The 24546-nt window shown below is 42.2% G+C and overlaps 1 protein-coding gene across 1 annotated transcript; it reads left to right on the top strand.

Annotated features, from left to right (window-relative positions):
* Window positions 1-385: 385 nt before the first annotated feature.
* On the top strand, window positions 386-22253 carry nsd2 (nuclear receptor binding SET domain protein 2). Its single transcript, XM_071546705.1, has 22 exons — window positions 386-495; window positions 2003-2647; window positions 3250-3418; window positions 4348-4511; window positions 5170-5403; window positions 6177-6375; window positions 7414-7526; window positions 7836-7950; window positions 8440-8555; window positions 9585-9683; window positions 10439-10565; window positions 12805-13005; window positions 13951-14130; window positions 15444-15600; window positions 16002-16204; window positions 16992-17095; window positions 17826-18095; window positions 19278-19394; window positions 20102-20243; window positions 20579-20685; window positions 21071-21269; window positions 21916-22253. The coding sequence occupies exons 2-22, from the start codon at window positions 2030-2032 to the stop codon at window positions 22251-22253; spliced, it is 3972 nt and encodes a 1323-aa protein (XP_071402806.1). The 5' UTR covers window positions 386-495; window positions 2003-2029.
* The last annotated feature ends 2293 nt before the right edge of the window (window positions 22254-24546 follow it).

The following is a 24546-nucleotide window of genomic DNA, read 5'->3' as shown; positions in this document are numbered from 1 at the left end:
GCGGTTTAGACAGTTATGTAATTCTGTATGGTATATCTAACAACAAAGAAGTCTGATGTGGATCTATTGTATTTGTAAAATGTATAAGTTTGCTAACTCTTAGTTTGGGTTCATATGTGTACAGGAACACAGAAGCCATTCAAAGGCATAGTTTAGGTGAAGACAGACAAGTTAATATCCATTTAACTTACTGTTGGAAGAAGCAAACAAACAAACATGATTGTTAGCTAAATCTATAAAAGGGTCAACTTTATGAACTAATGTCAAAACAAACGGGAGGCACCGGGGTCTTCTACTTCCTACGGTTGGTTTTTTGAAAGGACCGGTTGGATCTTCTCTCGGCTCCCGACCAATCGGAAGTGAGTATTTTTCGCGCTGGTCGGGAGGAGAGTTTGAGTTTCCCGCAAGCTTTGATTCGACTTGAATGAAATTCTTCGCTTTACAGGATGAATACGGGCATTTTTTCCATTTAATCGCTGAGAGGAAATTCAACAGGTAGGCTAACTGAAAGAAACGGTTATTAGCGTATTGTCAAGTCCTTGGAAACGCTCCGTCATGACTTTTTGCAAATACACTTGTTCGGCCCGACCAACCATTTTAGCAAGTGAAAAGCTAGCCAGCTACTAGCCTGCTAGCTAACTGGTGCTAACATTAGATCTGTAAATCGCCTTGGTCTCAATGGTGCAGATGCTAGCTTTGGCTAGCGCAGTTAGCTAGCTATGATTAGCATTTTTGAATGAGCTGTCATGGCGCCTGCAATTTAGGTATATTGGTGAAATAATAGCGAAACAAGCTAAACAAAATACCGCAACGAGTCAGCTACCTACCAAAGCATTTATTGGAGTATTTAGCTGGAACCAGCGTAGGGTAGCTAGTCAGTTCACTGCATTTAGCTTTTAGGTGGTGGCCTAGTCTATTTGCTGGATTGCGGCGTAATGGCTGACTCAATGACAGGGACAGTGTGACTACGGTATATGGAATTGGTTGGCCGCTTGTGTCTATGACCGGTATCCATGAAATTTCTCCATCGTGGCTTCCGTTCCAAAGTATAGTCAGAGCCCGTTTCGTGCATGACAGTGTGGCAACCTCTGGCTAATATGGCTAGCTGCCAAGCAAGACACTGTAGAGGACGGAGCGGTTTTTAAATGTTAGTCGAGCTCATGGGCCGTCATATAGCAGTTGAGCTAACTACCTTGTAACGGCCATCACAATACGATAACAGTTTAACCTTTAATTGGATGAGAGCCCTTGATTTCATTCCAGCAACTATCCAAACCCCATCAGCACTGCACCGACTTGTCAGCTGCTTACATTTCCGCGGCTTTTCTAGCCAGTGATGCTGTGGTTACGCGGCACAGCTAGCCACCCACTCATTGGGCATTCGCTGCATGCGGTGGAGCCTGCTGCCTGCCTGCCTGCCTCCCTGCTTCTCCATACCGCCTTGCCATAGATTGCAGCTAGTAGCTAGCTAGTTCTTCGCTAGGAGAAAGAGCCAACTTGGAAATCGTCGTGGTAAGAGGTTTTCCACCCGCCCAATGTCTTTTTGTTAGCATGCACGAATGTAATCGAGAATGGGTTCGGCTTGACCTCGTTTTAAATGAGTTGTGATCAACCTATAGATCTAGTTTCTCAGTGGCTCGATTTCATTCAGGCATTGATTTGAATTGTTTTACTGTACAGACGTATTGTTGCTTCAGACTTGCAGTCAATCGACTTTAATGGTAAAAGCATATAAACTACGCGGCTAGAACATTCCATGACAGGTGCACTTTTGTCTGTTGCCTCCAGCTTTGTGTTCATGCTCCGTTGGAGCAAGTGAGTGCCATTTTGGAAAAGCTGTAACGTTATGCACATTGAATTCATATCCCAGAATGCCATTTTACAGATTGCTTGAGTGCAGAACAACAGCCATTGAATTAATGATATCCATAGTGTTAGTTGGTGTCAGTTATTAGAACTAACCTGTGGAATGAGAAGCTGATCTGTGTTTCCTGTCCTGTAGCTCAGTGAGCCTGGGGGTTTTGATTGGATGGACAGCAAAGGTAGTTCCCTGCCTTCGATGCCCGAACCAGCCAACCCGATCAGCATGAAGCAGCCTCCGGAGTCCCTCGGTGGACGGAAAGGCCGGGGGGACATGAGCGGTGACCATGCCCTGCTAATGGACAAAGCTGCTGCCCAGCTAGCCGCCACATTACAAGACGGCGTCCTGCAGAAGATGGCTGGCCACGGTCATAACAACCACAGCCACGAGAGGCTCAAAGACCTCACCTCCCGCATGCTGAACGGAGACCAAGACAAGCTGCCCAAGCTTTGTGCCCCGGAGCCGCCCATTCTGAAGGGTGCTGAAGCCCCCGCCACCAACGGCACCCACCAGCACAAGTGTTCCCCGCATTCTGACCCAGAACTGAAGGTGAAGATACCCCAGGGGGTCCAGCAGCCGCCGTTTGAGCCATGCTGTGCCAACGGGACCAGTTTGGCAACCGCCTCTGAAGGTATCATGTCTGGAACCGAGAAGAGGCAGGAAGTAAAGAAAAGGAAGGGGAGACCTCACAAACCAAAACCTCAACCAAACCTCAGTTCCTCTGTAGTCCTTGTGGTGCCACTTGTTCCCACACAGGCTGAGGACAGCGCTGGAGCAGAAGATAAGGTTTGGCTTTTGTTCATATTTTCAAGAACAGAGGAGAGATACGTTTTCTCAACCAGGGTCACTGTTTTCCAAGTGCCATAAATATACTGCCATCTGTCTTGTTGATATTGGGGCAAAGACAAACATAACACAAAACAGGAATACAGTACATGCTGACACATAGTACAAGGACAAAATGACTGTACATACAGTGTAAAAGGACAGTGCCAGCCTGACTATGGACAGTAGAGTACACATATTACTCCAAGTATCTTTGAGTGTATTATTATTATTATTATTATTTTTCAGGTTTTTCAGTAGGTTTGAGCAGCTGAAAATTAAATTTTATCTCAAGTAACAAACTTGTGTAAATTAAGGCTGAATATCATAAAATAAACAAGGTTCCTACACAGGTTTGGAAAGTATGGAAGAGTATAGAAAATATTCAGATCCTTGAGTATGGGGAAAAGTCTGAAAATTACACTTGCATAGTAGTCAAAGGTGTAACTGAGTGATAAATGTGACGTCTATAAACTGAAGTGTGGATAAGTATTAGATTTTAGAATGGAAAAGGTGGATGATCCCTGATTGAAGTTATATATATTTTCCCCCCTCTGGTCCAGCAGCCCAGTCCTGTCCCAGAAGTGAAGGAGGCTAAAGAAGAGTCTCTACTGCCGATCCGTTTTTCAGTTGGGGATGTGGTCTGGACCAAGGTGTCAGGATACCCCTGGTGGCCTTGCATGGTGACCACAGACCCTGAACTGAACGAGCACATCAAACCGAAACAGAAAGGTGAACTAAACTCACCACCTGCATCATTTTGACTGAGTTTTAGGTGATATAATGTAAACGCTGAGTTAAAAGGAGATGAAATACAGTATGGTCTCTGAAATACTTTGAGGGTTAGACCAGTATGTTTGGCGATCTATCCGGCCAACATTGGGCTTTTATCAACTATTTGATATTGATTCATCATGTCGTCCACCAAAGACATGGAAGTTCCTCCCTGACCACAGCTACATAAAACAGTCTGTAAAACCTGCAAAGAAATTTACTTTTCTTTATTGCATTGTGTATTTTGTGAATCAATGGATCTCCCTGCCTTGAAGATCTGCAAACCCTAAAATAATTTCATCCGTCTGTGTTTCAGTGGAGAGTTTTAGTGTCCCATGATGGTCTAAATGCTGTTTCAGAGGCTTTTCCACCCTGACAAGAATACAGTTCTGGGGGAAACACGAAATACTTGTAATTTTTGGGGGCATAAAAATGGTCAAATTTAAAGATATTGAATAATAACACAACATTGGCTTTTGGCAGCTTCAATACTAAAACATCAGTATCAGCTCCTAAAAACCCGTATAAGTCGAACCCTAGTAATAACTATGCTGCCTGTACATTGGTTTGGCCTTGGTTTGTCTAATAATAATATAGTGAGTCTAGTCATATAATTGAAACAACAGAAAATTCAGTGTTACCTGTGTAATTTTATGAAGCAGTGGTGTTTGGGGAGTAATTTTAGTTCAGTTTCCACATTAGTCTCTGTGTTTTCAGTTATAGCAGGACTAAATTATTCCTGTTTTTAGAAGGATTTTCATCTTAATTTATACCATTATTTCTATTTCACTCTGCTGTAGTGTTCTGTGGAATGATCACTGCAGTAGTTACGTTCTGATTTGTGCCTTGATTTTTTATTTGCTTTCTCTTCTCATTTGTCCCGGCAGCTAACAGCAGGTCGGGTCTCCTTTACCATGTGCAGTATTTCGGAGACGCCCCTGAGAGAGGCTACATCTTCGAGAAGAGCATAGTGTCCTTCAGCGGGGAGGATCAATACCAGGAGCTTTGCCAGGGCAACAAGCAGCCAGCCTCCCGCGTTGTCCATAAAAAGGTAATTTGTTTTCCTGTGGGCTGCCCCTGCATATTGGCCTATAGAGGATGTGGTGTCCTGTTGTTTAGAAAGACCTTGGCTCAAAAAGGTTGTAAAATTGAAACATTTTATTATAATTAAAATGTTTTATACAGGCTTCATGGAATTTCTGGAATATCGTGGGATTTTGAGAAGTGTATTCCAAACAGAGAAAGTCAATCATTTTACAGAAATATACCAGAATGTATTTTTTCATCTTCTTTCTTATTTATAACATTGGGTTATTTTTCAGCTGTTTGTCTCCACAAGACCAGCTGTAATGGAAACCAGTCCGTTCACCCCTTCCTTTCACTTTTCTGAGCTGAAAAACAACATTAACATACCAGGAATGAATCATATTTTTAGGGTATGGAAAAGTCTTGGATTTTGAGTCACGGAGGGGGCACGGTGGGCATCCTGTTTATGGCATGTAAAAGAACGTGTGTAGGCAGCTCTTGCCATGTTCACTGGGTGTGCAAATTTGGTCACAGTGTAAAAATGTATATGTTTGTTAATATGTGGTACCATGATGGTATCTGCTCTTCTCTGGGTTCACAAACTGATTGGCTGTCACTGCTGAGTTGCCTCTGTTGTAACTCGTAGTGTAAACTTGCTGTGTTCTCCTTCCTGTGTCCTCCAGACGGCTCCCTCTGTGCCCCGTAAGCTCCAGGCTCAGTGGAACATGGGCATCATTCAGGCCAAGGAGGCCGTCAACATGCCGTTGGACGAGCGCATGGCCAAGTTCACCTTCCTGTACGACGACGACGGGCCGCATTTGAATCCCCACGTCCTGGAGAAGCTGAGGCCAGAGCAGAGCAACGAGAAGGACCAGGAAACGGAGTCCCGGCTCTGCCCGGCGCTCCCGACCCTGCTGGCCAGTCCTGCAGGCGAGCCCACCGCCAACCCCCAGTCCCAAGACAGCACTTCAACAGGGAAAAAGACGCGAGCACCCACAACAAAAAACAAAACGGGTGAATGGCGAAAAAGGGGCAAAGGCCAGATAATTGGTTCACCGTCGAAAAAGAAATCGAATGGCCCAAGTTCTTCCAAAGAGATGCTTCAGCCACAGCCAGCCTCACAGGTTTGGAAAACACACACCAAATTGTTTTATCCAGGCCTGATACTTACGTTTTTAGTTCTGTTCATATTGACTTTGCACGGGAGAACATAGCGGGGCTCCAATGCATGTCTGGAACGCAGGCAAAAGTATGGACGATTCATTTAATAATTTCAAGGTCTTGAAACTTTTTGAAATCAGGCAAAAACACTAGAACAGCATTGAAAAGACAGTCTTGTACACTCCTGATGCATATAACATGCTATTTTGTGTAGTTGTAGACCCATTCACAACTCACATTTTGTGGCTATTGTTGTTGTGAAGAATAATCTTCAGCTGTAGAGAGATACAACCTTGTTGACAGTAATGTTGACCAGCCGCTATCCGCATTCATTACATTCAGCACCATCCAAAATGTTCACATTGTGTAAAGAAATCAATGTCTGGAAATACTGTAGAATTTTGGAATGGAAAATGTGTTGGAACCTTGATAGGTTTAGTCATGGTTGTTCTATGGAGGTCTAAGAAGGCTTTTGACTTTGGACAAGATAATGAAATGCTTGGGATTTGTTATTTGTATTTTTTTGTAGGATCCCACCACTTCTGCACCAGAGACACAAGCTGAATCAGTTGTACCTCAGAGGAAAAAGAGAAAGCCCAAACAGTCTCAGCCTCCCACCAAGACGGTGAAGAAAATAAAATCTGCTTCAGCAACGGGCAACGCTTCAGAACCTGTGAAGAAAAGGAAATCAAAGATGGTTTCTTCGACAGGCGACATTTCAGAACCAGGTTGGTAAATGAGCACTAGCCATCAGCCAGATGCTGGTTAATTTTTTTAGTTTTTCTACTCTACCAGAGACTTAGAAGGCCTTATTCTAAATTCCATGTGTGGCTTGTGAAAAAGTGACGTGGCTGGGATATTTTGGAATCCAAAATTCTAAACACAATTCTGTTTTGATGATTGTGTAATGCTTTTTGATCAATTTCACCACATCACCAAAGTAAGGATGTCATTTGCGGAGATTATCACTTACAAAGCCAAAGTTTTTTTTTTTCCACCATTTTATAAAGCAGAACCAAAATGCATAATGAAACTTGATAAAAGTACTTGAACTGGTACTATGGAACAGCAAATACTCAAAATTAGGTACTCATATGAATGTGGTCAGCAAAAAAAGGTGTTGGTACATCTGTGGTTAAGAAAGATCAGACGGATCTAGGTAACGAAGAACTGAGGACTGATTCCTCAGGTGAGTCAGTTTTCAGTTTAGTGTCATATCAAATTTCTTTAATGAGGGGAAATAGAGGCCACCTCAAAACCGTTTCTCCCAAACCAAAGTTTAGGAACCTGTCTTTCTTCCTTAAGGGTAGCATGACATTTGAAATTAACAGTTTGTGTGTTTTTCCTTAGCCTAGTCAGGTACTTGGCAGAAAGCTTCTGAATTAGTCCTTAAGCTACCCTAAAAACTGCCTTTCAGCATTGTTGGCATTTCCTATTCAAACCAATTGGTGTTGCAAGCCACAGGCTATAGAGCTTGGTTTCAAAGAGCAATGTTAACATGACATTCTGCTGACTCAAATGCCAATTAAGAATCTTTTTTACCACAGTGTGACAAGGTACAAGGTAAAATTGTCCCAAGACCCAAAATTGTCCATGTCATACACAACAGTTGGCGACACACTCGGTAGTAGGGGATAACAGGAATAATGGAGAAAAATTCAAAATGTCAACATATCCCTTGTAATGGAAGGTCCCTTTATTCCAGTGTTGGTATAAAATAAAGCCAGATCTAGAAGTGTTTAACCTTTAGCATTTCTTGTTTGTAGTGAAGAGGGAGCGGAAGAAGATGTCTAAAAGGCCGTTAACAGAAGCTGCGGCAGATAAGGATCAGCAGCCTAAAAAGAGACGTAGAATGGGCAAAGAGGCTGAGAAACAAAAGGTGAGTTTTCTATCGGATATAATGTTGTGGTTTCCTCCAGTACATCTGAGCAGTTTCATTCCAAAATGAGATGTCTGCCAACAAGAACAACTGACAGCTGGTATTAAAGTATAAGTCAGTGTGGAGGACTTTAGTTATTAGCTAAATAAAGACCTTACGAAAAAGTTACATTGTAATCAGATGTGTTTTTGAAATACTGAGCATTGGACATCTGGTACATTTTTACCAAAAGCACATGGGAATGAAATCGTCATTTCCTTATTTGCTGTTCACCTCATCCATGTACTGAGTAAGATTTTGTCTTCCCAGGCCACGGCATCAGAAGGCGCCACAGACAAAAAGCAGAGAAGAAGGAAGACAATTGACAAAGACGTTAAAGAAACAAAGAAGAGGCAGCTGAAAAAGTCAAAAGCTCCCCTCTCTGGTAAACCACATTATGACTTTACTTAATTTTTTGTTTATTTGTACAGTGATAAAATGGAGACGAAGTAGAATGGTGATAAAATAGAAAGATAAAACCACAGAAATGATAAAGCGCAAATCTGTGCAGATGAGATTTAAAAAGAAAAGGGGCCTTGTCTTAAAAATACAAGGGGCTTGTAAGAACAAACCCGTCTCAGGACGTTAAAGCAGTTTGTGCAAATCAGCTGGGTGTCAACTCTCTTATAACTGCCATCTTCAATATTAATAGAATATCACAAAAAAATAAGTTCAGACTTGAAAGCAATTTGAGAATAATTTAATGCCCTGCTGACTTGAACAAGCATCACTGGCCGGCTTCTCCTTAAGATTCAGACCTGACAGCGTTACTATTCCCTGCATGGCCTTTCTTTTAACCCCGCTGAATCACAACTATTGTATCGTGGCACTGTAGCAGTTTGGTAATTGTAGTCCAAACACTTAGGATCCACAGAGGACGAAGCTCCTGACAAGCCAAAGCGTAAGAGGAAGAGGAAACAGGACGGAGACAACCAGGCCACACCCTCCAAGGCGAAGAAGAGGCGGTCCTCTCCCTGTCCTGAGCCTGAGGTAAGAGGAAACGCCTCAATTAAAGAGGCATGCCACTGAATTACACCCGTGAAATATGTTAAAGAATGCTAGATTAGATTCCTGCTCCTCCGGTTCCTATAGAGTTGCTGAAGTTGACAAATGGAAATAGTGCTGTATGCAGGACAGGACAATGCTTTTCACTTGATTTAAGAATTCATCTGTTTCTCACTGTCTTGACAACGGCATCACTATTGGTGTTCAACAACAACTTTATAAAAACTGGAGATCTTAGCCTGATAAAATTTAGTATAACATTATAGTAGATTAATGTTTTTATATAAAACGTTTGTGGTGATGCAGCTGCTAATTTTCAACTTGCCCTGTCTTGACATTGCAATTCCTCCGTGCGTTGACATGCATACAACTATGTGCAAAATAAACCAAAAGCCTAACCTAAGAAAGATGTGAAATGAGTTACCATGCGTTCACATTGAGAATCTTTGTTGATATGTCGCTCTATTCTGACCAATTATGGATGGCTTGAGAGGCTCTGATTGCATCTATGTATTGATCTGCTGCTATAAAGTTGAGTTATGTATTTTTTGCTGTGTTGTTTTGGGCTTTTCATAAATGCATTGTTTAATGAGTTAACAAGGCTAGCCAGCAAGCACTAATTGGTTATCGAAAATAAACAAAAAACTCGTTCTCCAAGCATCGTTTTTGAGCCATTTGTCTTTGAAATAGAATTGTAGAGAATGGCTGTAATGGCTCGTCCATTTTGCACTTGCCTGGCAGAACTGTTCATTAAATTAAATCACATAGGTAGTTTTGATTAGTTGACAGCTGATGACTATGAAAAGTTAAGCTGTGGCCAACTTTCCTCTGCCGACAAGCTTGTTGAGCGTACACACATCAGCCGAGTTTCCCTCGTCACTCGGCTCTATAGGAAATGATTGGACTTCCGGTGATTGTTAATCATGGTGTGAACGCACGGTTAAGGAAGTGTTATGGATTGTCATTGTTTTATTTATTACAAGATTGAGACTCACCAATCACTCTTTCCTGCAGGGCTCTGGAAGTGAGGGACGTCCGGACTCCCCGAGTGACAGCTTGGACGGGACCAAGAAGGGCGAACGAAACGCTGCGAAGAAAGAGTTTGTCTGCCAGGTGAGTCGGCCTCTTCAACATTTCACTTCCCCTTCACTTTATTTAGTTTGAAAACACAAATGACACTTGGTTTTGTTTCCACTGCTCTTGTCATTCCTTTGAATACAAATACAGTATGTACATGCATGTCTGTATTCATAGAGAGTGTATTTAAACATATGGCAATGTTGACATCTTAGGGCCCAACGGATATATCAGTTGAAGAGTCTTGTATGAAAAACAAACATTCAGACAACGACATATTTTTTTCTTACGTCCTGGTCTGGTTATCCTCTAAACCAGTGGTTCTCAACCTTTTTCATATCAAGGACCCCTAATTTAGTCCACATTAGGGCCATGGACCCCCATTTGATGAGATTTTGTCTCTCGGACCCAAATCTGAGAATATTTTTATTGCTAGATATGATTGTGTCCAGAACTCCATGACTATCTTTATTGTAGGTAGAGAGATAACAGTGAAACTATGATCAAAATAGGCATTCTTCACATTTTATAATTGTTCTTGTAAATGAAATAATGAAGTTTAATGATTCATCAATTTGCTGGGGATGCCCTCAAGGGCCCCTGGTGGTCCCCGGACCCCACGTTGAGAACCACTGCTCTAAACATAGTCCCAGTTCCTTCTTCTAGTTTCCCTGTTTTACACATAATTTCCTGCCTTTTTGCTGTCCTGGTCACATACCATGAGGCGTATGCATCTCCTCCTGTGGTTTGACCTGTGTGTGTGTGTGTGTGTGTGTGTGTTTTTCCTACAGGTGTGTGAGCAGGCCGGTGAGGACCTGGTGCCCTGTGAAGGCCAGTGCTGTGGGATGTTCCACCTCCACTGTCTGGGTCTGTCGCTCAAGCCCGAGGACAAGCTGCTGTGTCAGGAGTGCAGCACAGGTGAGGAGTGGTTACTCTGGTACTTCATATTTGGCACTGATGAGCGTCATCTTACTGCATTACTGCCATGGACTCCATAACATAGCATACGCCATATAGTGGACACTGTTAGCCAAAGTGCCTCACACTACCATGAGTGCACTGTTTGTATGTGTGGCCTCTGTGGGAATCCAACCCCTAACCATGGCAGTTTTAGTGGCATTCTCTATCATTTAGCTATAAAACCACATAACATAGGGTGGATTCTTGAGTTCAAAGCACTTTACATTGCCACGAGTGCAGACATTTATAGCATGGGTGGCTCCAGTGGGACTCAAAAGGCAACTGTGTATACAACAAAGTCAAACTTGCATGAAACACAGTTGAATGTGTTGCCATATACAAATTAGTTTATAGTCACTGCAGCTTTGTATTGTTGGTTTATTTACACTCTACACTAGTGAGAACACAAGAAGATTAAAGAGGTAAACATAACCATAAGGAAACTGGAAATAGTAGTGACAAAAACTCAGAACAACAACAACGATGGCTGAACAAAGGCGGAATAGAGGGAATAGAAGATTTAGAAACCGTTTCATTGGTCAAAAAGCAAATATCCTCTAACACAGTGATTCTCAACCTTTGTCATATCAAGGACCCCTAATTTAGTACACATTAGGGAAATGGACCCCCATTTGATGAGATGTTTTCTCTTGGACCCAAATCTGGGAATATTTTTATTGTCAGATATGATTTTCTCCAGAATTCCATGACTATCTGTATTGTAGGTAGAGAGATAACAGAGAAACAATGATCAAAATAGTCATTCTTCTTCATTCTCTAATTGTGTTAACTAAATGGAGAAGTTTAAAAATTCATCAATTTGCTGGGGATCCCCTGGAATCCCCTCAAGGACCCCTGGTGGTTCCCTAACCCCACGTTGAGAACCACTGCTCTAACAAGCTCAGCAATCCTCCAAACGATTCCTTTTCGAAAGATTTGACCACAAGATGTTAGAGCGTTGATGGAAATAAAGGCGATGAACTGGAAAAGAAAATGGAGGCGCTTTTCTACAAGACGATACAATCAATCACATGATATGTTAGAGCTGTTTCAGTTGGTCATGCAGTAGGAGCTTGTGTGTGTGAAGAAACATGTAGCCTAACATAAAAATAATATTGTAAAGTATTTATTATTTGGATAAAGATTAGGTAAATAGAAATATTGATAGCCTCCTTAGCAAAGTTTGCAACTAAAGAAATAAAATGACAGTTGATGACAAAACTAATTTTAATGCTTTTCAAGACCTTAGAGGATACTTTGTGAATATTTATGTGAACTGAAATCTAGCCACAAACTACCTTTTACCATCAATCTCTCTGCAACTTCAGCTTCTTCTCTACAGACTCTCGCAGAAGATGCGCCTTTTTTCTGGTGAACAGCCAAGCAGCTTGGTGTTCAGGCGCTTTGATTCTGTGTATTTTCACCACCATAACTGCCAGTGCGGAGCCTCGCTTACTCGTGTGGAATAGAAGAGTCTGAAAATAACTCTGCTTGTGTGATTTGACATTTCATCCTGCTGGAGCGGTGCTAAAACTCTTGCAGTGAGCTGAATGAATGTAGTGGAAACAGAGTAGTTGTAGTAGGGTTTGTAGTAGTACTAGGATGAGCGTTGGTGATAGTAGTAGGAGGAGGATTACTAGGAGAAGGAGGGTTGGTAGTAGTAGTAGTAGTAGTAGTAGTAGTAGTAGTAGTAAGAGTGGTAGCAGAGGTGCTAGTGGCAAAAGTAGTAGTAGTGATAGTAGTATTAGTACTAGGAGGAGTGTTGGTAATAGTAGTAGAAGTAGGAGGGTTGGTAATACTAGTAAGTGATACCAGTAACAGGTGCTAGTGGTAAAAGTAGTAGTAGTGATAGTAGTATTAGTACTAGGAGTGTTGCTGATTGTAGTACGAGGATTACTAGCAGTAGTAAGAAGGAGGGTTGGTGGTAGTAGTAGTAATAGTACCAGAGGTGCGAGTGGTAAAAGTAGTAATAGTGATAGTAGTATTAGTACTAGGAGGAGTGTTGCTGATAGTAGTAGGCGCGGTTTACTAGTAGTAGGAGGAGGAGATTTGGAAGTACTAGTAAGAGTAATAGAGGTGCTAGTGGTAAAAGTAGTAGTGGTAGTAGCAGTAACAGTGGCATTATTCAAATTATTGGTCTTTTAAATCTGACTGTCACCATCCTCATCATTCCCTCCCTCTGTTTCTCCCCTCACAGGCGTTCACTCGTGTTTCTCCTGTAAGCAGTCGGAGGGCGAGGTGCGGCGCTGCCACGTCCAGCACTGCGGCAAGTTTTACCACGAGGCGTGCGTCCGCCTCAGCGCCCTCACCGTGTTCGACAACAAGGGCTTCCGCTGCCCGCTGCACACCTGCCTGAGCTGCCACTACAGCTGCCGCCCCAACCCCAAGTCCACCAAGGGTGAGGCCACAGCTCAAGGTTCCCTGCAGAGTTTTTATAGATGTGGGCGTAGTTTTGGTTCTGAGGCTCAGGTTCGCTCCTGGGTTCATTCCAGGGTCAGTTCCAGCAGGTGTTGTAGTTTAAGAATGAGTCTTATTTTTGATATTTCTATAATGATATATCGGTAATTGTGCTTACCTGCCTTTGTGATTTTTAATCTTTGGGAGGTGGGCTGAGCAATAAGGCCTGATGATGAATTTTTTGACCTGTGAGGGCAGATTGTCCAACTTAACAACTGTAAAGGAAATACTGCATCATCAGCTACAAATAAGGGGTTTGTCTTATTCCACTATCATGACAATTGCATGACAATGTCTGGAAAGTCTGAAGAAGCAGGAAAATAAATTTGATAGATTCCAATGTTCTGAAAAGTTTGAGAATTGTTATGAGTGTATAATTGTTGTATGATATTTTTTTTTTACATGGAAAAGATGGATGCATGGATAGGAACCCTGCAATCAGCATGTCATGCAAAACAAATCAGTTGAATGGATTTATTTATAGAAATTGGTTTCTTGCACCTTCCAGGCTACAGTCGGACAAATATACACACATGCTAGGGAGATGACTTGGAGCCTTGAATCAATGCAGACAATGTTCTCAATTTGACTTGGTGTATTTAGGATGTAACTGACAGAGTGTGATTACAGCATTTGAGGAAGGAACCATGAAAAAAAGGCTTTGACGAAATGTGATGTTACCATATTTCCTCTGAGCTACAATTTGTGTGAATTCCCATCATTGATCCCCCTGGGGATAAATCCATCTTTTTGCTTGTCTCACTCCGCAAGGAGGTGGGAGCACTTTGGGTCATGGTGGACTGAATCCAGCCGTTTTTGTTTTTCGACTGAGAGAAACCCAGCTACTTGTTGTCTAATCTGGTGTCTCTCTGGCTCGGTGTTGCAGGTAGAATGATGCGTTGCCTGCGCTGCCCGGTAGCGTACCACGTCGGTGACACGTGCGTGGCTGCAGGCAGCGAGATGATCACCAACACCGCCATCGTCTGCACCAACCACTTCAACGCCAAGAAGGGCTACAGCCACCACAGCCACGTCAACGTCAGCTGGTGCTTCGTCTGCTCCAAAGGTACGCCGCCTCTCCTCAGATAGGGAAGTGGGAAGTTACCGGAAACCACCAGCCAAGTACTGGTAAATTTTGGTTGTAGTTTTTCTACTCTGCCAGCCACTTCGGCAAGTAACCACCATCATTTACGAGCCTGACCTCTTTCCTGTCTGGCTTTGAAGATGCAATGTGAGCAAAATCAGATTTTTGTGCGTCCAGACCCGTCACATAATGTGTTCTAACAGTCCTAAAGTGGTATAGTAATCCAGAGGTATTAAGAATACGCTTTTTATTGTGATGAATCATCTTAAGGAAATTCCTTATTAGGATAGAAACCTAAACTGGGATGGGTGTGGAGCTGTTTAACCACAAGTACCGCTGCTACATAAAATCGCAGAACTACAGCAGTTCCCAAGCATCAGTTTTCAGTTCAGACCCCAAACAATATTTAAAGGCTAGTGTGTTATATCTAATGCGATGTGGGAGTTACACCCTGATCTTGTACATTTGTGTGGGATTGCCTTATTGAGGCACATCTGGTAAAAAAAAAACTGGTGTGTATTCCACTCAATACATTCACCCACACATTCACAGTCGCCCGTTGGCGTTGTATCACAGTGTCTTTAGCTAATATTGGCTAGTTTTCAATAGCTTTTGTGGAGCAGGTTGGAACACATACATGAGGATAGGTGTCCTTGCTCTGGGGAATTTGGGCAAAATTTTCCATTGTTGGTACCAGGATCAAAGCAGCAATCTGGATGACTTACCAACCTGCTGCTTCATTTTCAAACATTTATGTTCTACTTTATCTTAGGGCTGGGCGATATGGACAGAATCAAATATCACAATATTTTTGACCAAATACCTTGATATCGATATTGCGACAATATTGTAGGGATGACTATTGGTGCTTTCACAAAATATTTACACAATGAGATTTTTGATAAATAATCATCAGTAATGTGGATATAATGACTAAGTGGGTAAAGGCAAATAATAGAACAGCTAGAACAGTCTGGTAAGTTCAGAAAATGACATCACTTTACTGTAATGCAGCCTTTAAAACCAGGAAAAGACAACACTTATGCCATATTATGATATCCAAAATCTAAGACGATATCTAGTCTCATATCACAATATCAATATAATATCGATACATTGCCCAGCCCTACTTTAACTTGGTTTTTCCCCTTTAGACAGGCCTGTAAATGAGAGCTTGCTTGCCAGTTTAAATAGAGACTTCTGAGTTTGTAACTAGAATTCCAAATTATTCTCCACCTATTCCCCACCTTTTTAAAATGCTGCTCAGGTTGAAACGGCTGTCTGTTGTGTTGCAGGAGGCCGGCTGCTGTGCTGCGAGTCTTGTCCAGCAGCCTTCCACCCCGACTGCCTGAACATCGCTATGCCTGATGGGAGCTGGTTCTGCAACGACTGCCGCGCCGGAAAGAAACCCAAATATAGAGACATCATCTGGGTCAAACTGGGAACCTACAGGTGAGATCATTGGATCACTTTGATGTTTTTTTGGGGGGGTTTTTAAACGGATAACCTTTTAGTTCTAATGCAGATTTTAGTCTTAATCTGAACCAGTATTTTTTTCTTTTGCCTTGTTATTCTGGTTACAACCTTTTTTTTTGTTTTGTTTTTGTTTTTTTTAGCCACCAGCCACATGAGCTAGTACATGCCAGTGTTCATCAATCATCATCACTTTCCTTATTTGACCCGCCTAACAAGTTTTAAGAATAGAATATCAGGTTCGACAATAGCTGGTTAACTGCCAAAGTGTCTGGTAGATCAGACAAATTAAATTAACCACAGCTAAAGTCTGCCAACGTTTGTCTGGTGTTTCTGTTTCCTACCCTGATAACATTCTTCCTCCTCCTCCTCTTCCTCAGATGGTGGCCGGCGGAGATCCAGCACCCGAGAAACATCCCCACCAACATCCAGCACCTTCGCCACGAGATCGGAGAGTTCCCCGTCTTCTTCTTCGGCTCCAAGGACTACTTCTGGACTCACCAGGGCCGAGTCTTCCCCTACATGGAGGGAGACCGGGGCAGCAAGCACCAGAGGACCGGGATTGGGAAAGTCTTTAAGAACGGTGAAGATCTAGAGCACATCCTTCAGTCCGTTCAGACCCTTGTGTTTGTTGGTACAGCAGTAAGCTTCAGCAGGAGTGGCGCTCCACAAGAAGAAGAATAGTAGCACCACTGTGAGAGAAGATGGGGAAAATAAGATGCCTTTAATTTAGCTGAATTCCCACCTAAAACATAAAGAAGTCTAGTCTTAATGTTTAATATTAGTGAGTTGGATTAACTTGGATTAAATGTGGAAGCGAAACTAAAATTATACCCATGCACTACTGCTACATAAGATAAAAGAGAAACAACGCTTTCCTTGGACACTTGCAGTTTTCACAGTACTGTTTAAGGTTAGGAAAGTTGATCTGAAATCATTATAATTGTAGTCAATTTTAACTTACTTAGTCGTTTTAACAAAATAATTCAACATGCAATAGTCAGTAAATGATAGAAGTCCCTGGAAAAGAGGAATGCCTACCGTATAGTATTAATAATGTATATAAACATGCATATATACTTTTGAAACGCCCGGTATTGTGATATTTGTCATTTAGAATAATGTTTAGCTGTATGTTAAGAGGAATCTTCAGCTTTAGTAATATAGCCTAGTTTAAAGCCATATTACCCGTGCAATATCTGCGTATATAATATAAAATCTTGATCAGTCCAAAGTCTTCAAGTGCAGCAAACAACAACAAAAGTCTAAAAAAAAAAAAAAAATGTGTGTAAAATGTGTGGGCATCCAGCGATTTTCTTTGATGTACCGAAGAAAAATGTACTGAGCCGTTGCAATCTTTGTTTCCACAGCTCTGTTGGAGGCTGAAGCTCGATTCAAGGAGATAAAAATGAAACGAGAAGCCAAGGAAGCGCAAGAAAACAACCGAAAGCCGCCCCCATATAAATTTATCAAGGTCTGAAATCTCACCACATCCATCGTCACTTTGGTCACCAATTCATTTTGAAAGATGCAAACCGTTCATTTTTACCCTATTAGTACATTTGGAGAGTTTTGTTTGAAAAATGTGATGTAGCTTTTGAAAGAAGTGACACAATCATCATACAGTAATTCAAAATTAAAATGATGGTACTTTCCTCTGTTGCATATCATTATATAATGAATATTTGGGTTTTTTGGCTGCTATTCAGACTTAGTAAGCAATTTTAAGTTGTTGTTTTTTTTTTTTTAAATGGATATATAACATTTTGAAAATAAATTCGGTAACACTTTATAATAACCATCATTAATAAATGGTAAATTGATAGTTAATTCGACTTTAGTTAACAGTTATTTTACTGTTAACAAACAATGAAATGATCATTGTATCATAGCTGATAAGAGATGGTAAAAAGGGTAAAAAGCTATGATACAATATATCATTTATAAACAAATGATTTTATATTACACAAACTAATGATAAAATAACATAAATTATAGCATTACTAATAATTAGTAAACATTATTAATGATCATTTCATTGTTTGTTAACAGTAAAATAACTTAACTAAAGTTTAATTAACTATCAATTTACCATTTATTAATGATGGTTATTATAAAGTGTTACCATAAATTCTTCTCTTATGGAATTATTGACGTCTTGTGTTGATGTCTTATGTTTGTTTGTTTGTGTTTTTTCCCTCCAGGTGAACAAGCCGTGCGGTAAGGTTCAGGTTTACACGGCCGACATCTCCGAGATCCCCAAGTGTAACTGCAAGCCGACGGACGAGAGGCCGTGCGGCTTCGAGTCCGAGTGTCTGAACCGCATGCTGCTGTACGAGTGCCACCCTCAGGTGTGTCCCAGCGGGGAGCGCTGCTGCAACCAGGACTTCACCAAGCGCCTCTATCCAGAGACCAAGATCATCAAGACGGCCGGCAAGGGCTGGGGCCTGGTGTCGCTCCGGGACATCAAGAAGGTGAGGAGAGGAGCAGGGTGGGTGGGGGGGGGGATGTCCTGCTTTAAAACGGGTCTTTGATGTTACAGTCATGAGGGCCAGATGATGTCATATGCTGATTTGCATGTTAGCATTATCAGCTGTACCAGCCTCCATAGATGTCCAGTAGAAATCAACCTCTGACCTTTGCTGCCTTTGGGATCTGCTGTCACCACTGCCATTCAGGATTTTTTTTTTTTATGTTTTATTTTTTTAACCCATTTCTCCATTTTGGAAATTGAGAACAGGCAAAATTACTTCTTGACAAGTTGGATTGAGGACATTTTAATGAAGAACGCACAATTAACTTTTTGAATATCAAGGACTACTTCTGATCTGTGAAATCTTATTATACAACAGGTAGTTCCGACCAAGCAATCTGATTGGTCAACTAGACATTTAGAACGTGATCAAATCAGCATGACAGCACACCTAGCCATGCTCATCACTAAATATTACTCCGCCATATATTATTATACAATATATTTAAATATAACTGTTCAGCCTTGATGTTACCAGACGCTCTGCATCCTCCATCAGCTGTGCCGGTGAGTCGGTGACACAGCGCTACTAGCTTAAAAATACATGTGAAGTTCGCGGACGTAGTAGCTAAATCTGTCCATGGAAAAATTATTTTTTTCAGCAGATATCTTAATTACAACAAGATTGAGCTAGCAAGGCAGTTTTGTGTTTATATGTGTGGTATTTATTCAGTTTGGGAAATCCCATGATCTCTAGAAAGCATTAGCTCAAGTTGGCTGGCTGACTCAACAGGGACTAGAAATCGTCTCTGTTGCTAGGTCGTTACTAAGGCTCCGCCTACTTGCTGGAGTAGTAAACTAGGTTCCATTACATAGGAGTCTACTGACGTGACTCATTGTTTTCCAGTTGTTAGTCAGACCCCATGTATTTCCAGGGAAACTGAGATAACGCTAACAAAAAGTTTTTTTATTTTGAGAGCGAATTGCCCCACAATATGAATACATTTTGATTATATCTTTTATTTTGTTGGTAACCGTTGTGTAATCACAATAAATCAACAACTAGTTTCCATTGGTCTTAACTTTGTAATATTTGCTGTAGTACTGAAGGGTAAAACCGTGTTAGGGTTAGTGTTATGAAAACCCCAGTCTGTGGTCTGATGGAGCGGCGTTTCTCACGCAGGGCGAGTTTGTGAACGAGTACATCGGAGAGCTGATCGACGAGGAGGAGTGCAGAGCCAGGATCAAGTACGCCCAGGAAAACAACATCACCCACTTCTACATGCTCACCATCGACAAGGTCAGTGCCGACCACGTGCTTTTAGTCCAGTGCTTACCAGTTGCACCAGTGGAGCGGCCACCAGTAGAAGACTGGTTATATTGAGCGGCTTCTAGTTCTGTATAACTGTTATGAATGTGAAACAGGTTGCTGGAAAAAGAGCAAATGTGCTCAGCAAAACCCCTTCCAGGGATAAAGGCTGTAAAATCTTAAAAACCTGCCCAGTGTGTTATCTTTTCTTGTGGCTGGTGAAAGGTTACTTTGCTCCACAGTGGGTCATGGTGCTGTTTTCTCAGCAGCGGTGCCGTTCCCACTGGGAGCTACAGAAACTAAATGGTATTGCATTGGGAATGTTGCACTGCAGTCAGCTGTGACGTTACAGTAGTCGATACCACAGATACAACTTCAGCTGTAGACCACGGCCTGCTGAACAACTGAGTCCGTGCAAATGGATTTGTTCTCAATGCTATAAATGTTGTCTATAAAATAGCCCAAAGTGATTCTTAAAATTGCTTACTTAGTCTGACCAGCAGCCATTTTATAATGATATGATATGAAACGGAGAAAAGCAGCAAATCTTAGCATTTGTGAAGCTGTAAACAGCAAATGTTTGGTATTTTTACTTTATAAATGAGTATGTAAATTGTGATATTGTTTGTATATAATACTGTGACTGAGAATACGTTGTGTTTACAAATCTGGTTGAACTGAAACATTTTGTTTTTTAGGATCGTATCATCGACGCCGGTCCGAAGGGAAACTACTCTCGCTTCATGAACCACAGCTGCCAGCCCAACTGTGAGACCCAGAAGTGGACGGTGAACGGAGACACCCGGGTCGGCCTGTTCGCCGTCTGCGACATCCCAGCAGGTGAGAGGAGCATGATGGGAAACCCCAACCAAAACCAAATGAGGCTGAGAGGCTTTATTATCCAGGTTGGGTCTGGTAATCTGCCAGGGAGATGAGAATTTCACTTTCAACTTCTACAACTCAACATCAAGTGAAGAAAATTGAAAATCAAGTGCATCATTTCATCCCCGTTGACAGATTTCTTCCACCTGTTTTAAGAATAATTTAAGACAAAATACAAGAGGACAGGGACACTTTTGCAGTGTTGTTGGTTTAAGACATGTTTTAAGGCGAGTCCCACCTGATGAATGCCTTTATGATTTTCCTAAATACTGTATCTTTTGTGTGTTTTGCAGGGACGGAGCTCACCTTTAACTACAACCTGGACTGCCTCGGTAACGAGAAGACCGTCTGTCGCTGCGGCGCTCCCAACTGCAGCGGGTTTCTGGGCGATCGACCTAAAGTGAGAATCCTGAGCATTAAAAAACGTTTCAGAATCACTGTAATCACAAACATGCATTCAATTCCACTGTAATTTTGTCTTGGTGACACTTGTGCCTATTATCAAGTGTCACAGTATATACTAGGGGATGTGAATCTCTCACTCTTGGACCACTTCTAAATCTCTGAATAGTGGAACAGTAAATATAAAAATACAACACTTCAAGGAAATATCTTGCCTAAAACATTTAAACACAGCTATTAGTGATGTACCTTGAATTCCTTGGTCCATTTTGTGGTGTGTTTTTTCTTATTCCTGGTGACATTTCCAGCAGCCACAATGGAGTTTGATGGTCAGAAAATGTTTCAGCTCTCTCAGCGGGTTTTGACGTGCGTCTCATCCACAGAACTCAAACGGCCAAACCGCCGAGCCAAAAGGGAAGAAGCTGAAGAAGAAGCTGAAAAAGAAGCGGAGCGAGGGAAAGAAGAAGTCGGAGGACGAGTGTTTCCGCTGCGGGGACGGAGGGCAGCTGGTGCTCTGCGACAAGAAGACCTGCACCAAGGCTTACCACCTGTCCTGCCTGGACCTCACCAAGAGACCCTTCGGTGAGAGACACTAGACGACACACAGCACCAAAGCTTACAATTGGCTCTGTTTGAATATAATGAGCAACTAGGATGACAACAGCAGACTTGTAAAGTAGTGATAAATGCAGATAGATATTCTGCATAAACTTTCTGCATTTTTAAAGAAAGAAGTGAGTGATTCTGCACAGCACCCAATACCTTGTTTAGGAGGTTTTTGTATCCATATGATTTCAAAAAGCTGATTTTATTTTTTATTTTTTTATTTTGTGTGTGTATGGAGAGACCCTCTGCCCACCCAGTTAGTTGATGCCCTTCACAACCTCAGTCAAATTCATGCAACCTCATGCAAATTTTGTTTATATTACCATGTGTAATGCTTTTTCTTTTTAAGTTGTGTAAGGTGTAAAATGCTTTTATTTATTTTTTATTAGCTCTTTTGTTGTTTCTATTATTCTATTTCTATTTGTTGTTATTTCTCATTTATTTTAGTTTTTGTTTTTTCCCTCCACCCCTCCCTTGGGTGTGTCTCTGTCTCTGGGCGTTTTCTTGGCTTGTTTGTGACTTGGCTCTGCCGTCTTTAATCTTATGTCTCTCTCTCTCTCTCTGTGTGTCTGTCTGTGTGTGTGTGTGTGTGTTTCTGTGTGTGTGTGTGTGTGTGTGTCAGGGCGTTGGGATTGCCCCTGGCACCACTGCGACGTCTGCGGGAAAAACTCGGAGGCGTTCTGCCAGCTCTGCCCCAACTCCTTCTGTAAGGCCCACCAGGAGGGGGCGCTGCGGCCCTGGCCCCCCACCGGACAGCTGTGCTGCCTGGAGCACGAAGAGCCGGAGGGAGCGGAGGAGGACCAGGACCGGGCCGCCACCGCCGCCGCCACCGCCGCCGCCTTGGACACGACGACAACAACCACCACCGCCGCCGCCGCCCGTCCCTCCAAAGGCTCCAGGAAGACGGAGGCAGCCGAGGCAAAAACCAAGGGCTCCAAGAGGAAAGCGGCCGAGGCCTAGAGCGACCTTTGACCCCCTCAGAGGGCCTAGAGACCAAACTGAACTCCGACACCCGCTTCCCCCCCCCCCACCCCCCCTCCCACTTACGAACAAAAATAAATAGTTATGTCTTATCTCGCAAAAAACCAAGGCACTGTATCTCTCTTCCTCATCAGGGAAAAGCCGCTGATCTCATGTGCCAAGAGGCCCGGGGATCGGGTCCAGCACGCCGCTCAGACTTTTTTGTTTGTTTGTTTTTTTTTGTTGTTTTTTTTTTCCCCTTTTTCATGTATTTGTTTTGTACTCTTTCCTCTTCGGGTATTTCTGTTTACGTGTCTGCACTGAGACGAACCATCTGTGGTAAAAGCACAACGCAGCAGAGCGAGCGCAGGTCAGGAGACATCGGCGAGTGGATTCCAAAATTCAGCAGCCGGTTGTTTGTTTTTATTTTGGTTTCCCATCTGCCAAACTCCATTTTGTTTTGTTTTTTCCTTCCCAGTATACAAAAAACGGAGCTAAAACTGAGCAGCGTTTGGCCGGTGGCGGGTGTGAACTCACCTCTTCCTGACAGCAGCATTACTGTCTGCACACTTGAATCTCGGTTCACTCTCTTACACACACACACACACACACACACACACACACTCACTCACTCACTCTCTCACACACACACCCTCTCCCTCTCCCTCCCCCCCCCCCACAACACGGATGACCTTGAACAGCAGAGTTTTATAGCTATATCTATATATGTGTGTATATCAAAGACCAAAATTATTACTGGAATAGTGTAAAACTTCAAACAGGTTGCCAAATCGTTTGTTTTTGTTTTTTTATTTTTATATATATATATATATGTGAGAAGTAATGACATTAAACATCAAGACACTATGGGTAGGCCTTGAATGACCTGTCTTTATTCTTTTTCGTAGCCATAGGTTACATTTAACTGTAGACAAGTACGTGTTTTACTATTTTACAACCTGTTTTTTTTTTTTGGCTTTGTTTTTTTGTTTTTATCTCAGTTTTACTTTCTAGATTTGAATGATTCTTGTATCCGGACGCTGGATGATGGCGCCGCAAAACCGTTAATCTACCTACCTGTCCAGAGGATGAGGGGATGAGGGAAAAGTATTTAAAAAAAAAAAAAAAAAAAAAGTACGCCGCTGAAATCTTCCTCCCATCTCTAGAGAGGAGGGGTTCTTGTTTTCTCTCCTGGCTCTTCAAACCGCCGTCTGATGTTTAAAAAAACAAAACAAAAAAAAAAACACTACTGGGGCGTTTCGGGCGGGGGTCAGAGGTCGCGCCGCCATCCGCTCGGCGCCAAACGAGAAGATAAATGAAGGAATAGGAGTGATTCTCTTGAACTTTTTTTTTTTTTTTTTTTGGAGTCAAAATCCTTAAGGTGCTGTTTTCACTTTCCGCTGAAGCCGCCCTTTAGTGTCTGAAATCAAGATATCAGCGGTGAGACTGACTTGCTGGTTGTTTATGCGGCCTGGCTAGTTTTTTTTTTTATGAATGAATTCACTCTTCAGGCTTTGTTGACATCTCGAGTTCAGTGAGTGAACGTCGCAGCGGCTGAGGTTTGACCTTTGACCCCGAACCAGACCAAGTACCACCATACCACAGAAAACATTTCAGATGCAGGTTTAACGGCACAAAGGCCGGTCTGCTTTTCACTGTGGTCATGGGAAACATTTTGGGTGCTTTTAGCTATACTTGAAGGATTACATGATTCCTTTTTATGGATGAAGTAAATTCTCCAACCTTTTTTGGGCTTGTGAAACCCTTTTAAAAAACCCTTTGGATGGACAAAAAAAACAAACAGCCTTGTTTTTAGCTTGACCACCATGCTGACAAGTTCACAATTTGGAGACGCATTTTCACTTCATTCTGCTAGTAAAATGTGGCTTTTGAATGCATCCGTTTGCCTATTTGAACGCCACCAATGCTGCTGTCTTGTATTTAAAACATGGATTCAAGGATCTGCTCCCAACACCAGGTGCTTCCCTGCATCAAACATAGATGATGATGCTTTATATTTCCAGAAATCTTCTCTCCTAAGGGTTCGGTGTGGTGATACTTGGGTAACATTGAAGTACAGTTCAGCTCTACCAGCCAGGTAATAAAACCCAGCGGTCAGTAATGAGTTAAAAGGTTTTCTTCCAGCAACATTGAGACAACAGACGCAACTTGTGGCTGTGCCTTTTGTAGTCTTTTTTTTTTTTTGTTTGTTTGTAAACTTAATTCATGTTGGAATCTGAATCGGTCCAGACGGCTTGTATCGTGTTTTTGTCTTTATTGTTCTTGGGGTCTG

This window comes from Centroberyx affinis, unplaced genomic scaffold, assembly GCF_046629955.1.
Source record: "Centroberyx affinis isolate AG114_WGS23_722 - 3 ecotype Tasmania unplaced genomic scaffold, CSIRO-AGI_Caff_v1 ptg005391l_1, whole genome shotgun sequence".
Classification (NCBI taxonomy): domain Eukaryota; kingdom Metazoa; phylum Chordata; class Actinopteri; order Beryciformes; family Berycidae; genus Centroberyx; species Centroberyx affinis.
The sequence above is the reverse complement of the archived record's forward strand: the minus strand, read 5'-3'. Positions and strand labels throughout refer to the sequence as shown.

Excerpts from the sequence above, each read along its gene's own strand:
- nsd2 (XM_071546705.1), top strand. The coding sequence starts at position 2,030 with ATGGACAGCAAAGGTAGTTCCCTGCCTTCGATGCCCGAACCAGCCAAC. Across the intron at positions 4,512-5,169 it reads CCCGCGTTGTCCATAAAAAG|ACGGCTCCCTCTGTGCCCCG; the intron begins GTAATTTGTTTT and ends TGTGTCCTCCAG. Across the intron at positions 7,527-7,835 it reads AAGAGGCTGAGAAACAAAAG|GCCACGGCATCAGAAGGCGC; the intron begins GTGAGTTTTCTA and ends TTGTCTTCCCAG.